The sequence below is a fragment of the Impatiens glandulifera genome, chromosome 6 (assembly GCF_907164915.1).
Source record: "Impatiens glandulifera chromosome 6, dImpGla2.1, whole genome shotgun sequence".
In the NCBI taxonomy this organism is placed as follows: Eukaryota; Viridiplantae; Streptophyta; class Magnoliopsida; order Ericales; family Balsaminaceae; genus Impatiens; species Impatiens glandulifera.
Window position 1 is genome coordinate 4,719,446 of NC_061867.1, and position 17,474 is coordinate 4,736,919.

Here is a 17,474-nt window from a genome sequence, read left to right on the forward strand (position 1 = left end):
TGATAAAATAATATATTTTACAAGTATATATATTTTAATTAACTTATTTAATATTCTTTTTTAAACTTATCTCAATTAATTTTTTAAAAAATAAAAATAAAAATTTATTATTATTTTTTTTTATGATTTATAATAATATAAGACTTTTAAATGTGGATCTATATAACGCAATTAAACGTAAGATTTTAACTGAGGTATAAAAAACAAAAAAACCACATTTAGTGATAAGACTTTAACTACGGTATAAAAACCCGCAGTTAAAGATAAGACTTTTAACTACGGTTTTTATATACCACAGTTAAATGTAAGACTTTTAAAGGCGGTTTTATATACCGTAGTTAAATGTAAGATTTTTAAAGGCGGTTTTATATACCACAGTTAAAAACAAGGTATTAACTACGGTTTTAAATACCGCCGTAAAATTTCACCGTTAAAAACACATTTTTTACTAGTGAAATACACCCATAAACCATAAACTTAATCACGTTAGATCACATTATTTTGTCTTATATTAAATATGATATTTGAATAATTATTTATTATAATAGTGACCATAAAAATTCCAAAACAGCAAGTATTCGAAATTGACATATACTAATCTGATCCCTAGTTCAAAGATGGTTACGGAAAGAAATTCAAAGGATGATTTGATGACACGAGATGATCTTGGAGGACCACACCATAGGCGCCCACTCTACAATCGGCCCCTCTCTCGGATTAATCCCACACTTTGCTGGATTTTATTCTTCCATCCTCCTTAGATTCCCATGAATGCAAGTCAACACTATCGTGAAACTGGATACTATTAAGGTGCTCGAGTACTCGCCTCCCCTCTGGAATATGTCCTAGAAGTGAGTTCTCTCGTCTCTAATTTTCTTGACCATGGCAGCCATGAAATCCTTTTAATTCGAACGCTTCGGAATTTCTCCTTGAGTATGATTGGTTGGTTTTCAAAACACAATTCATGCAAAAATAGCGTGCCTCGACCGTGCCCCAAACGAATGTCAAATAACGAAGCAACGTTGTTTTTAGTTGTAAAAAACAGGTCAAATGTTAGAGGATAAAGTAAAGTAAAATGGTTGTTTTGAGAATGAATTTGCTTGATTTTTGGGCTAATGGTGTATTTGCATACTAAAAAGAATTGAATTTTGAATTAGAATAAGTTTTCAATGGGAATGGCAAATACCATTTCAAGATGTATAACTCATCTTAGACTGGAGACTATTATATCATGTGGTACATTTTTATTTTCACATTGCACTTCTCAAATCTTTCTCCATTTCTGAAATATTACAAACTTACACACATTTATTAAATTATTGAGATTTTAATATTCACATTTATTAAATTATTGAGAACTAAGTTTACGTTTTTAAACTATTCAATTAATATTTTTTCCAACCTTCTAATTTCAATTTTCGTGTATATAGGACTAAACTATATTTTTAATTTGTCTTATTATTAAAATATTATTATTTTTGTATGTGATTTGTAGTTGTAAATAATTCATGTGTAACAACATTTGCAGATAATATTTCATATATCTTTTAAGTAATTGTGATTTTTTTAGTAAACATATAATATTAAAAAATATTATTAATAAAGATACAAATCAATACAAAATATATAAACAAAAGAGTGTAAAATTAAATGGATGATTATTTCCATATATGTTATTTAATATATGCGGATTGAATCAATTAAGCAGAATAATAATAATAATAATAATAATTTTATTACAAAATCAATAAAAAAATTTCTTTACTTCTTTAACTTTGAGCCTGCAATGAGAAACCCTAATACAAACTTTGAGCCTGAGAAACCCTAATACAAACTATAGCTGCTGCAGTGAGAAACCCTAATTTATTTTTCTTTCATTGTCCGATCTGTGAAGATGTCGCTGTTGCCGGATGATATTTTATCTGACATTTTTTCTCGGTTGCCTGTTAAGAATTTACTCCGTTTTAGGTGCGTATCTAAATCCTGGCTTGCCCTAATCAGTAGCCCTGATTTCGTTAAATTGCATCTGAGCCGATCAGTTCAAACCAAGAACAACCTCCATATTTTTATGTGGAAAGACAATCTTTATCGGATGGATTTTGATCTCGACGAAGGCGTTCTTCAACCAGCGGTGGTCAATAACCTTCCTTTGAGTAGTTGTCCTGTGATGGCTTTGATTATGGAATTGTGCCATGGGAATTATGATTATGGAATTATGTTGTACGGGTCTTGTGATGGCTTACTCTGCATGTCAGATGCCAATTCCATTGACGATATCTTTATATGCAATCCATCAACTAGAAAGTCTAGAAAATTGCCTTATGCATCGGTTGATTTACCAGATATATATAACATTTTCTACGACTGTATTTATCATTTTGGTTACGATAACACCAACGATGATTACAAGGTTGTGAGACTTGCACTTCGTAAAAAAACTTTTAAAGGAGACATCGAGGAATATGAGGTGAAGGTTTATAGTTTGAAAACAAATTTGTGGCATAGGTCAGAGAAGTTTTCTCACGGTCCGAAGATGGGGAGCTTTGGAGATTCAATAGCTGGTGGAGCTCTACACTGGATCTCATATGTGAAATCGGATACAGAAAAGAAAGGATTGATCGTTGCCTTTGATCTTGGGACAGAGAAATATAGAGTAATTCCACAACCAAAATACGATGGTCCTCATTTCTTTTTATATTTGGATAATTTAGGTGGACTCCTTTCGTTAAGTTGTCATTACGAGTCATCGGTTGTGGATGTATTTTTGCTGAAGGGATATGGTGGGGAAAATGAACATTGGTCTAAATTGATTACAATATCACCACCAAATCCTTTTGTATTTTTTCACACTGTGAAACCTATTACTTATTCAAAGTGTGATAAGAAAGTACTCTTGAACATTAATTCAGCCTTATTTGGTATAGTTTAGAACAACAGTCATTTGAGGAAGATAGGGTTCGTGGTATGGATAATTTAACTCAAGTACACACTTGCCTTGAAAGTCTCATCTCTGTCGATGTTCCACCAGCTGTGCGTATCTTATACTAAGAATCATCGAGAAGAAGAAAAAATGAATCTGTGAGTAACACTAGATTAATTTGATTTACAAAAATAAAAAATGAGTTTCTCTTTAATCTCCAGATTTTGGGTTTTGCAGGAACAATTACTTATTAAAGGGTTCAAGTTGGCGCTATAATTCCTACAAGGTGTCTAGATTAATGATTAAATATGTGTATTTATCTCTGTATACTATTTTGCTCATTATGTTTACAATGGTGGATTGGTATAAAGAGAAAGTTTTTGAATTTTGATAATTAAGTTAATATGATTATGTATTATTTGGAAAAACTTTTTTGTCGTATTTATTGTACATGGATCCAAATGAGATCATAAAGAGGAGTATTTCAAGATATGATATTGTCGTGCTATACAAGTGATCACTTAATTCCCTTTAATATGTCTTTTCACTCACAATTTTAGAATATGAATGGAGAATTACTCTTTGTGGGTTAGACAACATGAAGCAAGATTTGATGAGGGGTTGAGTCTGAATTCAATATTTGTGTTTTTCTATGTCACAGAAAAGAGGTTGAAGTGCTGGAGCGCTGAAGAAAAATGATGAAGAAACAGATGAAATGTTAGTCTAAAGTAAGTAAATGGATGTTTAGTACTTGCTTTTAAATTCATGGTGTATTGCTAATGCATACTGAAAAATGGAATTTTGAATTTCAAGATCTACAACTTATCTTAGATGGGAGATTAATATATCTTCACATTGCAATCTCAATTTTCTTATTTTCTGTTTCTGAAATATTATTAGTTGTTGCTGCTGAAATTAGGGGTGTCTAAACTGAACATTTCTGTAAAAGGCACAAAATTACCACACTAAATGGGACGATGTTTCTATTTCTATTTGCTATCCCACTAGAATCAAGAACCATTTCTTACATTAGTTTGGCTATGCCTATTTGAAAACTTTTTGCTTTTTCTGGATGAGAATTTGGATTCTGATGTGGAGACCCTCATAGTAATGCTTTTTGAAATGATACCCTAGTCAAGTTTGGGGCAGTTCCGATTGCTCCTCAATATAAAATCTCTTGATCTCATTTTTTTCAAAAAAATCTTCTTAGACAAGTTGATTAACCAATATTTTCTTTAGATCTAGTACTGTAACTGGTGTGAAAAAAAAATCAAGTATGCCTATCACCCAGTTTGAGTCAACTCGACCTGCTAAGTTTCTTGATAGAGGATGAGTAACTCATTTGATTTAGTTAAGTTAATTATTGACCATTTACACTCATGATTTATGAAATTTTTCATCAAGCATAAGAAGTTCACAATACAACGAGTTCACATTCATCTTGAAGTTGGGTGCATAATCGGCATTCCAATTTTGTTCTATTTTTTTATGCTCTTCATTTTTGTGGTCAATTAAAAAGAATTTGGAACCTAGAAAATCTAAAAGCTCTATGATTAGTAATTTATGTCCCTCCGCTGGTTGCTTAAATTCCTATCTCGAGCGCATGCCAATGGGTTACATCCATATCTTATTCATGATTTTTCACTTTATCATTATGTTTTACATGCCAAATGGTAATTGTAATTGTATCATTTCCATAGTAGATTCTTGATGATATAGGGTGCATGGTTTCAATCAAATTGTATTTGTTTGTAAAATAAAAATGTATTTTTTTTAAATTAAGATTTGTTTCCTCAAGATGACCAAAAACTTAATTTTTCTAGTGTTGTTAGTAAAAATATTATATATTTATGATAAAAAATTAAGGTAAAATATTGTGTATTTCAAATAATCTTAAGTGTCTTCTCCATTTAAGGTGTATCTAAATTCTGGCTTGCCTTAATTCATAGCTCCTATTTGGTCTTCATAAGGAAATGTAGGAGTGTGATAACATTGCCATCTTCTTCTTCGTCTAAGGACAATTATTTATATACAAACTGTGTAGTGAATTCTTAATAACTTTAGTCTCTAAGCTTAAGCTTAAGAGATCACAAATACTATATCTTTCTATCTTAATTATTTTAAGCAAATAATAATTATGCATGTTGCTATGTGTTTTGGACATGTGTAGCTCTTATTTATTTATTTGAACTTCTTCTCTTTTTATTGTGGTTGGGTCTCTAGTAATCCATTACTGTACTTGACCTAATAATATAAATATATACTACTCTCTTGGTGGGAGGCAGACGTCAAATTCCTTTGTGGTGTTTGGAGACTAGAGAAAGGGTTGCCACCTTTGGTGAGATAGTGGTGCAACAGAATCGATAAACAAAAGGAACTGAGCCAAACTTCAATTGCATTCACACCCCACATTTATGGTAATAACAAAGTGATTTAAAACTCTAAGGTATCATTAATTTTAGTTTTTTCTTGTGAATCCAGAACAACCAATATCAATAATGAAGATGTTAGTGAAATATATTACCAATTCAAAAAGTGGTAAGAAAGTACTCTTGGAAGTTGATTTTCATCTTGTTTGGTATAACTCAGAGCAAGAGTCATTTGAGGAAATTAGGGTTGATGATATAGATTGATTCTTTGAAGTTCTCACTTGCATGGAAAGTCTCGTTACCATCGATGTTGTAGCAGTTGTTATTGCAAGTAGCTGTAACCAATGCTAATGATAAGAAGAATCTTAATGAAAAAGAGGAAAATAATATATGAGTAGACTAGATACATTTATGTTAAATTTGATTTAGAAGTTACAGATGGGTTTCTCTTTGTGTTTTGGTTTGTATTATTATTACAAGTATCAAATTTCAAATGTTTATGTACACTACGAATCACAACCGAGATAGACAAATGTTCTATAAAAGGATTTGATCTAATTTTCTTTGCAGCTTTAATTGGATTTCTATTTTATTTTTAAATATTTGATTTGATACATATATAGTTAGATCTATCTTTTGATTAGAAAATGTAGAAGTTAGAATTCTTAATTTATGATTGATAACCATTAAACTAAAGATGACATTTGAGGTCCATTTAAAACGCTATTATCATGACGCTAACTGAGTTGAGTTTCAGTAAGAACGGGGACTGGACGAGTGATCTCATTGTTATTTTGGAATATCTTCATGCTCGGTGACCTTACATTTTTATGTTTCTCATTTTGTTTTTCATTTTTTCTGCATTTTTCATGTAACACATTTTCGTTACTTTAACCGTACTTTATTTATAGTAACAAAGTTTAAAAAAGGACTAATTCTATTATATATTATTATTTACTTTAATTTTAACTTGTACTAATGTTATCTATATAGATTTAATCTTCTTTGGAATTATTTATAGAGTAACAAAGAATACCAATGTGATTAAAAATGGTAAGGTATCATTAATTTTGGTTCCTTGATGTGAATTCTGACCAATCAATAATGAAGTAGAAGATGTCGCCGTTTAATTATTCTTATCGGATCTCATTTTCTTCTTGCATTGTACAGTCTGTAGAAGATGTCGCCGTTTCCGGATGAGATTCTAGCAAACATTCTTTTCCGATTGCCTGTTAAGTGTCTTCTCCGTTCAAGGTGTGTATCTAAATCCTGGCTTGCCCTAATCAGTAGTTCCTATTTTGTTAAATTGCATCTGAACCGATCAGTCCAAACCAAGAGCAACCTCGGCCTCCTCCTGTGGAAAGGCAATTCCTATAGGGTGAACAATGATTCCCTCGACAACGGCGTTCTTCAACCTATAGAGGTTGATAACCATCCCTTGAGGTGTTATAAGAATTATGGGACCCTTTGGGGATCCTGTGATGGCTTGTTCTGCATGTCGAATGACATTGGAAATGTCATTTTATGGAATTCATCAACCAAAAAGTATATAAACTTGCCTTCCACACCAATTAAGATTACCATTTGTGGTAGTGAGAAGAAAGCCTTTAGAAATACTTTACTAGAGCGAGTTTATCGATTTGGTTATGATAACATCAATGGCGATTATAAGGTAGTCTCAGTGGTGATTGCAAAAGATGCTAGAGGAGGAGACGCCTGTTTTGAGGAGATGCTAGGTAGTTTGAAATCTAATTCCTGGCGTAAGTCAGAGAATTGTCTTCACTGTCCGGACTTGATAAGTACCGGAGATTCAATAGCAGGGGGAGCTATGCCTCTGATTTTAGGACAGAGAAATATAGATTAATTCCACAACCAGAGTTTCGTGGTCTTAATTCTTATTTATATATGGATAATTTAAGAGGATGTCTTTCGTTAAGTTGTCAATACCAATCGATGAATGTGGATTTATTTTTGTTGAAGGAATATGGCGAGAATAGTGAATATTGGTCGAAATTTGTTACAATGTCACCGATAACTCCCTTGGGAATTGTTCACGTTGTGAAACCTATTGCCTATTCAAAAAGTGGTAAAAAAGTACTCTTGAAGTTTATTTTCAGTTTGTTTGGTATAATTTAGAGCAGGAGTCAGTTGAGGAAATTAGGGTTCATGATATGGATGATAACTTTGAAGTTTTCACTTGCATGGAAACTCTCGTCTTTGTCAATGTTGCAGCAGATGTAACCAATGCTAATGCTATGAAGAATCTTCATGAAAAAGAGGAAAATAATATGTGAGTAGACTAGATACATATATGTTAAGTTTGATTTAGAAGTTGGAGATGAGTTTTTCTTAAATTTCCAGATTTTTGTTTTTGCAGGAACAATTCTTTTATCGAAGGGGCTCAAGTTAGTGCTATAATTCCTAAAAGGTAATCTACATTAATGATTAAAAATTAATCAGGATTGCATTAGAGAAACTTATGATTTTAACATTTGTTTAAGGAGAATTGAATCAGAATGTTTGATTTGGTGGTGACTGGTTTGATTAAATTGTATTGATTATTGTTGTGTCTGAATGATTATTAAAAGTATCGAATTTCAAATGCTTATAAAAGTTATTGTTTATGAATGGATATATTTAAAATTTATGGTTATTTAGTTTTAGGGCTGTAAAAAACTGTAAATGATTTGGGATGTTTTATATCACTGAACATAAAATTGGACAACTTTAGACATTCATATATACTAGATTTTCAGATGTTATTGGGACTGATATGATGCTCTTTATTTGGGTGATATGTCGGATTTTCTTGCAAATGGGGTGTTTGTCAATATATGTTCTGATCTAAAAATGATGTTACTTGTTCAAACCTGCAAATTGTTCCGATATAAAATCTGATTGTGTTCCAAATTACAAAGTGTTGTTAAAAAAGAGTTAGATTATTTTTGCATATACTTAATTTATTCAACTTTAAGGAGATTGTCGTATTATTATCTTGTATTGATCCTCGTCATTAATGTCTTGAGCGCTGTCTTATACAAAACCGCATCATTTGGCGGTGTTGAGAACCATTGATGATTGATTCCATTTCATGGTTGACTTTCTACATTTGGTCTTTAAATTGGAATATTGAAGCTTAACTCTCTTCGTTTAGATTATCCTAACAAGTAAAAAATGACTAAGTCTATTATTTTTTATTATCCTTTTTTATACTATTCTACTTCTATTCTCACTTGTACTAAAGTTATTTATATAGATTTAATATTATTTGGAATTATTCATAGTAACAAAGAGTAACAATGTGATTAAAAATTCTAAGGTATCATTAAATTTAGTTTCTTGATGTGAACCTTGGACAATCAATAATGAAGTGAACTAGCTACAATTTGTCTCCTTCAATTTTATACTTAATTTGTTGAATTATAAGGATTTTTTCGGATAATATTACATGATCTTTGGATCATCGTCATCTTCAAGTGTTGTTTCGATACCATTTGTCTTTTTCATGTATTAAACTCTAAGGAATTTGTCGTATTCACATTTTGTCTGCATCCTCATTATTAATGTCTTGAGCGTTGTCTCATACAAAACCTCATAATTGAATATGAGAAATATATAATGGAATTTTGAATTATAATAAGTTTTGAGTTCACATTGCAATCTCAAATTTTTTTTACATTGCCATTATTTTGAAAACATTTTCTGTTTCTGGATGAGAATTTGGATTCCAATGTTAAATCTGTATTCTTTTTTCAAATTTGATCTGGTATAGAAAACATGAAAATTGTTTTCAGATATCCATTTAGTCTTTAAATCAGAATATTGAAGGTGAATTATTTTCTTTTACATTAGCTATATATAATTTTACGAAGTGGAGCAATGGAAATTCTCGTTACCATCGATGTTGCAAGTAGCTGTAACCAATGCTAATGCTAAGAAAAATCTTCATGAAAAATAGGAAAATTATATGTGAGTAGACTAGATACATTTATGTTAAATTTGATTTAGAAGTTGCAGATGAGTTTCTCTATGTTTTTTGGTTTGTATTATTAGTATTACAAGTATTGAATTTCAAATGCTTATGCACACTACGAAACACAACCGATATAGCCAAATGTTCTATAAAAGGATTTGATCTAATTTTCTTTGCAGCTTTAATTGGATTTCGATTTCATTCTAACATATTTGATTTGATGCATATATAGTTAGATCTATCTTTTGATCAGAAAATGTAGAAGTTAGAATTCTTGTTTTGTGAAGGATTTAAATGGGTTTCTTAATTTATGATTGATAACCATTAAACTATAGACGATCGTTGAGGTCCATTCAAAACGCTATTATCATGACGCTAACAGAGATGAGTTTCAGTAAGAACGTGTACTCGACGGATGATATCATTTTTCTTTTGGAAGATCTTCATGCTCGGTGATCTTACATTTTTAATTTCTCATTTTTTTCTGCATTTTTCATGTTACACATTTTTCGTCACTCTAACGACACTTGTTTATAGTAACAAAGTAAAAAAATGAGTAATTATATTATATTATTTTACTTTCATTATAACTTGTATTACAGTTATCTATATAGATTTCATCTTCTTTGGAATTATTTATAGTAACAAAGAGTACCAATGTGATCAAAAACTCTAAGGTATTATTAATTTTGGTTCATTGATGTGAATCTTGAACAATAAATAATGAAGTAGGTTAGCTATGTATACTTTAGTGGATAGAGGAAATGATATAAAAATTGGCTTCTTCAATTATATACTTCATTTATTGAATTCTAAAGAGTTTGTCGTATAATATCGCATTATCTTTGGATCATCGTCATCCTCAAGTGTTGTTACGATACAATTTATCCTTTTCATGTATATACTTAATTTATTCAACTCTAAGTAGTTTTTCGTATTCACGTCTTCTTTGGATCCTCATCATAAATACAAAACTGCATCATTGAATATTGGCCCACATCAAAATCATCCACCACATTAGGCAGTGCCTGACCATTGATGATTGATTTCATTTCTCAATAGACTTTATACATTTTCTCTAACTTAAATTAAAAAAAAAAAATCTTTATGTGAAGATATGTTATCTCGAATAGAATTGGACTATAAATTTAGTAGTTATTAAAATACAATATAAATATTTATATTAATCCACCAAAATAACTAAAGTGTTAAGAGTATTCTCAAGTACCTTAAATTGAAACTTATGCAAAATTTTCTAAATATATAAATAACAAGTTGCTCTCTATCATTTACCTTTGTTACTATTCCATCATACAAGTACTCCAACAGCTATAAATAGCAAGTTGCTTTATCATTTCATTGTCATCGCTACTACTAGCAAAGGGAATAACACTACTTCCCATTATCAAATCCATAGTCTTAGATGATGAATAACAATTCATTCCAATAATCACCCCAAGCACTCAAAGATCTAAGTGAATGTTCGGATGAATTGTTAAGGTATGTCATGATGAACAACATTTCTCTTCTTTGATACCATGGATTTTATTTGACTAATTTTTAGCTTAGCTTTAAAGGATTTGTTTTGAATAAGTTTAATATCATGCAAAGGAGACTATTAAGGCTTCTGAAATCATTGCATTTCTTATAAAAAATTGTTTTGAAAACTTCTATATTCTCTAGTCTAGTTAGAAAAGAATTTGTCAAAACACTATCCAAACCCATTTTCATTAATTAAAATCATACAAAATCAAAAATCCAAAAATCTCATTTGAGCTTCGATATCACTTTGTTTGAACAAAGTTAAAACAAAAAAGATTTTCTTAAGAAGTTCAACTACAAATCATCTTTGAACCTATATATTGTACCACTTTTCATCCCAATTTTTACAGAAAACCTCTGATTTCAATAAAATCAAATTCTTTGGAATTTCATCTAGTAAGCTGAAATATATTACTGGTTATTCCAAAGATAATCATGATGGCTATTTTGGTAAGCTGATCAGAACAACTAAATTAAGTATATATATAAAACTATACAAAGAACAATCTTGAATGATTAATACAATTCTCAACCCAATAAAAGTAAGCAAAAATTGTAATATTAAGTAAAATGGAGGTATGTTGGGAATAATCGAAAATAACTAGTAAAACAACCAATTAATGATAATGAGTTGATTATATAGAATCATATATATATATATATATATATATATATATATATATATATATATGTTATGTGTTGGAAAGTCCTTGCTTGTTCCATTGACTTGAGGCCTCTTTTTGGCTATAAAGACTCATTTTTAATTTAATTTGCTTCTTTTTTTTGTACATTCTGTAAATCCAATGGGTTGTCTAATGTAAAGATATAATTCCTCTAAATTTAGATGCCTATTTTTATTGCATCACTTATATGGTAATTGTAAATGTATCATTTCCATAGTAGATGCTTGATGATATAGGGTTGTTTTCAATCAAATTGTATTTGTTTGAAAATTAAAAAAAAATTATTTTCTCAAGATGATTAAAATTATATTATATATTTATGATAAAAAAAAATTAAGGTAAAATATTGTACATTTCAAATAATGTTTTGAATATAAAGATATTTTAATGAATAATTTAACTGATAACGAGTTTGTTAATAAAAAGTATGAATACTATCACAAAATATTTCTATAATCGTGGTTCGAACCAAACAACCAAACATATGTTAAAATAATGGCATGGAAAATTCCATAGCTGACACAAAAAGATGGTTCAATTGTTGCCTTTCATAGAGGGATGGAGAAATACAGAGTAATTCCACAATGTATAGAGGACAGAGTAATTCCACAGAGTATCACCAACAATGTCACCAACAACTACTTTCGAGATTTACCTTGTCAAACCTATTATTTATTCAAAAAAATGGTAAGAAAATACTGTTGAAATTATTAAACAAAACAATTAAATATACATGTATATAATTTTTCTTTTCATATTTTTAGGCATTTCATATTTCCATACTTTTCCTATTCTTAGACTTTTCATTATCCCATTTTATCTATAGATAAATGCCCATTGTCTATCAATGAAATACACAATATTTTTATTCTAATTTTCTCTCTACTTTATCTCTCTATATTCTTCTATTTTACTTGGTACAAGAGTTTTTGAATAGCTTTTTTTTCAATCCTAGAGTTTTTGAATAGCTTTTTTTTCAATCCTAGCAATGACAGAGAACAAAATTATCTCTCCACAATTTTCTTCTTTTCTCCCGCTTATTTTTGTGAAATTGAATCAGTAAAACTTTGTTATTTGACGATCTCAAAGTATTCCCGTATTAAAAGGGAATAGTCTCTTTTCTTATGTGAACTACACTCTTTTTTCCCGAGCCCAACTCTTGCTTTAGTAGAAGGAACTTTGGATAAATCCATAATCATTAATCCAGCATTTGAATCATGAGAGGAAAATGAAAACCGCATCATAAGTTGACTTCTCTCCACTATCACCGAATCTATATTGGCTCAAGTTGTTGGTGATGTTTGTGAAACATCTTTTTGTCTTTGGACGACCCTAGAAAAAATGTTTGCAACTGAATCTAGGGCGCAATTAATTCAGTTACGACATTTTGTTCAAACTCAAAAGAAATGTACAAAAACCATGACTGATTATCTACGATCTGTGAAATCCATTGCCAATTCATTTGCCTCAATCGACGAAAAAGTATCTGATTTGGATCTCCTCACCTACGTTCTCAGCAGCCTCGGCCTCAAATTGAACCAGTGATCATTGAATATCTCACCTGATTTTTTCTAAATCAAGAAGAACGTCTTGAACTCACTCATTATAATATATCAAATAAATCAGTGATGATGGAACTATTAAGGACAATCGCGAGGCTTCTCATCTTCCTACAAAAATCATCACCATTCCTCCTCTAATAGGCATGGAGGAGTTAATGGGCAAAGAATTCTTGGGTATAGCTAGGGTTGTTCATCAGTTCAGTTTTCGGGTTATTCGAGTTTCTCAATTCGGTTTATTCTAATTTTTATTTTTTTAGCCAATTCGAAAATCGAACCGAATTCAATTTTTATTTTATTTTTTGGAATAAATGAGAACTAACATAACACCTGACAGGGTACTATTCTATCACTAGACCACTCGTGTTTTTTTTTCTTTTTTCTTTTATTATTAAATATTGAATTCAAAATATTCTAATTTGATTATTTTGAACTTTTTCTTAAACTAAGTTTGGAAAAATAAATAATAAAAAATGAATTCAGTTTTCGGTTTGGTTTTCGAGTTAAAACCCAAACTCGAAAACCAATTCGAAAATCGTATTTAAATTCGAATTGGTTTGAAATTCGATTCAAAAACCAAAAATGAAATTCGAATTCGGTGAATTCAAATTCAGTCGGATATTCGGTTCAGACCAAATATTGAACGCCCATAGGTATAGCGTTGATGGGCTATGTGTTATTGGGCGAAAAAGTAATAGGACCAACAATAGTTATAATGGGCCCAACAAATAGTCCTATAATGGACAAAATGACTTTTTTGAAAATCGTTAAAATTTGAGAAGTCATAACAAAATAAATAATCGTCTCAAATGCAATACGTGTGATAAAATTGGTCATACCAATAATAATTGTTGTGCTCATCATATACAATGTCAATTATGTAATATGTTGGGATTGGTGCTAACAATAGAGACGAGGGTTTGACTTTTTTGAACAACTTATAATAATCTTGTGAGGGATTAATATATATTTCTATTCTTCGCAAATCATCTAAACTCTTGAAATAAATTCAAGTGCGGAAATGTTCGTTGGATTTGAAGCTTTAGACAACTGAATGTGAATGACATAAAGTAAAGAACACCATGAGTTTTATGGATGTTCGGAGATAAAACTTCTACGTCACCCTTCTTCCACAACCGGAAGGATATTCACTAAAGACTTTGAATCAAATACAACTCACTGATCTAGCTAACTCTTTGTTAAAAAAAACATCATTTGTTCAACTTACAACACTGAGGTTTCTCACAGAAAAGACAGTATGTAATTACAATGTATTCACAACTAAATGGTAAAATTCTTTAGCACTTGAGCTTGAAAGATTTTCTTAAAGCGAATTGATTACACAAAGAAAGGACTTCTTCGACCGTTGTCCTTGGGAATCTATTTATAATTGAAGTGCACCAACGGTCGAATCTTCTTTGTGGAAATGTGGCAAGTGTCAGTCGGACGACCTCCTATAGTACGGGAGTACAGTAGGCTCTGAATATTTAGATCGTGGTCGTACCGAACAGGTAGTACGCCAAATATCCTCCAATCTTGTCTTGTACTGGAAATACGGTTGAAGAATATTTGCGTACGTGGCGCTCATTCATTTAATTTAATTAGCTGGCTTGTCAGACTGTAGAAAGAAGTGGAGCAGACAGCTAGGAGATCATGGGTAGAAAGATGCTTCCTTTAGACAACTTCTAAAACAAGGCAACATACTTTCTTCTTTAGATCACGTCTAAAGGAGTTAGACATCCCCGTCTAACTAAAATTTCCTTTAGACCGCGTCTAAAGGAGTTAGACGTCCTTGTCTAACTGTGTATTCCTTTAGACTGCGTCTAAAGGAGTTAAACGTCCCCGTCTAACTACGCATTCTTTTAGACCGTGTCTAAAGGAGTTAGACGTCCCAGACTAACTACGGTTTCCTTTAGACCGCGTCTAAAAGAGTTAGACGTCCCCGTCTAACTGTACATTCCTTTAGACCACATATAAAGGAGTTAAACGTCCCCGTCTAACTACGCTTTGCTTTAGACCACATCTAAAGGAGTTAGATGTCCTCGTCTAACTACGCATTCCTTTAGACCGCGTCTAAAGGAGTTAGATGTCCTCGTCTAACTACACAATCTTTTAGACCGCGTCTAAAGGAGTTAGACTACCTCTACTAACTACGTTTCCCTTTAAACCGCATCTAAAGGAGTTAGACTACTTGTCTAACTACGTTTCTCTTTAGATCGCATCTAAAGAAGTTAGACTACCTCGTCAAACTATGTTTCTCTTTAGATTGCATCTAAAGGAGTTAGACTACTTCATCTAACTACGTTTTCCTTTAGACCGCGTCTAAAGGAGTTAGACTACTTCGTCTAACTACGTTTCCCTTTAGACCGCGTCTAAAGGAGTTAGACTGCCCTGTCTAACTACGTAAGATGTCTAAGACAGCCTGCTTTAGACCGCGTCTAAGGTAGAACTGTCTTTTATATTTGTACATGCACAAGACAAATAGACCACTTAGCTTGAACATAATAACATCATCAAAATTATATTCCAAAATATAAAAGTCTTTTATATTCTTTTAAAGTTAATTAAACTATTTCCTTCTTAATTTACTTTCTTTTTTCCTTGTTTTAATTTTTCCCAACAATTTCCCCCTTTTTTATGATGTTAAAACCAAGCAATCAACAGTTAAGTTGAGAACACAAATCAAAATGATTTTTATTGATTAGATTATGCAATGCGTTTCTTTATCTTATTTTGTTATTAGCGTCAATGGAGTCCACGGAGGCTACTTCAAGGGTGAAAACGGGGTAAGGCAAGGAGACCCCCTCTCTTCTTACCTTTTCATAGCTATTATGGCGAACTTTGAGAGCATCTTCGCAAAGTTCTGAAAGAATCGTCCATACATCTTTCACCCTTTTTGTGAGGTAGAGGAAGTAACTCATTTATATTTTGCTGACGATTTGTTCATTCTAGCGCACGCAGACGTCGATTCCATTAAAACTATTAGGACTGCACTAATGTTTTTTTCTGAGGTTACAAGTCTTACTATTAATGAAAGCAAAAGTGTGTCATTTTATGGAAGAGTGAAGGACGAAACAAAGCAGGACATATTCAACATCATGGGCATTGCAGAAGACAACTTTCCTATAAGGTACTTGGGGATTCCGTTAACCGCGAAACAGATCGAGATCTCACAGAAGACGCTAATTGAAAAGGTAAAAAAACACGATATCTGGCTCGGCGACAAAGAAACTTTCTTATGCAAGGAAGATCGAGCTTATCAAAATTGTAGTCATGGGCATAATTGGATACTGGGCGCAATAGATGGTTATTCTGAAGAAGGTAATAAAGGAACTAGACACGCTAATGAGGAACTTCATTCGGGGAAGTAGCGGGAGAGGAGGAAAGAAAATCAAATGGACTGCTCTCTGTAAGCCGAAAGAGAAGGGAGATATTGGTCTGAAGAACTATGTTGAGTGGAACAAAGCTCTAACCTTCAAGCATCTGTGGGCATTGGAATGCAACCAGGAATCATTATGAATCAAATGGGTACACACGCGATTTATGAAACAGGAAACTAGTATCTGGACGTGTAAAATCAATGAAGGTATGAGCTGGTCACTAAAGAAAATTCTTAAATTGAGAAGTGATATTGCAGACCTTTACGACATTCGGCTAGGGGACGAGAAAGACACTCTGTTCTGGAACGATCCCTAGTTCGAAAACTAGTCAATCATTCACAAAGAGGAGTTCAAAAATACACGTATCAGAAGGGACTACGCAATGGCGAAAATCAGAGACGTAAAAGATGGGGACTAGGACTCGCTTTTGAGAAGAAATCAAGAAGGACAGAGGATAATGGATCACATTAGTAATATACAACTTCGAAATAGACCCGATGTTCATAAATGGAATGCATAAGATAATGGGAAGCTCGTCTCAAAGAGAATATGGGAGGTAAAGAGAATGAGCTCCTCTCGTATGGTCAACTAAGATTATTCATCGACACCAGTTCATCCTATGACTTGCCTTCTGGGAAAGACTCAACACTCGTGACCGTATCAGCAAGTATATGAGCATCCCAGATGTGAGCTATCTTCTATGCAACAGAAGTGAAGAAATCATTGATCACCTGTTTAGGAGCTGTAGTATAGCATTGGAAATTTGGAACATATTTTCTAAAAGCTTGTAGCTGATCAGTTTCTCGAATGAATGGAAAGAAATCAAAGAAGCAACATTACTCAAAGCCAAAGAAAATAGATTCGCAATAAACGTATTCAAGTGCGGCTTTGGAGCAGTATTTTACAAGATTTGGCAGGAATGTAATGCGAGAGTCTATGGCAGAATCCGCAGATGTGTTGAAGAATTATGGAGAGACATATATAGTCTCAAATTGTGGAGCACTCGCGGGAACGTGGAGAAAAGTTCTAAGTACGGAGTAGAATTGAA

The 17,474-nt window shown here is 31.9% G+C and overlaps 2 protein-coding genes across 2 annotated transcripts; both read left to right on the forward strand.

Annotated features, from left to right (window-relative positions):
* The first annotated feature begins 1,894 nt into the window (after positions 1-1,894).
* Positions 1,895-2,929, forward strand: LOC124942968 (F-box protein CPR1-like). Its single transcript, XM_047483535.1, has one exon. It carries the CDS (start codon positions 1,895-1,897, stop codon positions 2,927-2,929), a length of 1,035 nt encoding a protein of 344 aa, XP_047339491.1.
* A 3,540-nt stretch (positions 2,930-6,469) lies between these two features.
* Positions 6,470-7,153, forward strand: LOC124942969 (F-box protein CPR1-like). The gene has a single exon (XM_047483536.1). The coding sequence runs from the start codon at positions 6,470-6,472 to the stop codon at positions 7,151-7,153; it is 684 nt and encodes a 227-aa protein (XP_047339492.1).
* Positions 7,154-17,474: the final 10,321 nt, after the last annotated feature.

Excerpts from the sequence above, each read along its gene's own strand:
- LOC124942968 (XM_047483535.1), top strand. The coding sequence starts at position 1,895 with ATGTCGCTGTTGCCGGATGATATTTTATCTGACATTTTTTCTCGGTTG.
- LOC124942969 (XM_047483536.1), top strand. The coding sequence starts at position 6,470 with ATGTCGCCGTTTCCGGATGAGATTCTAGCAAACATTCTTTTCCGATTG.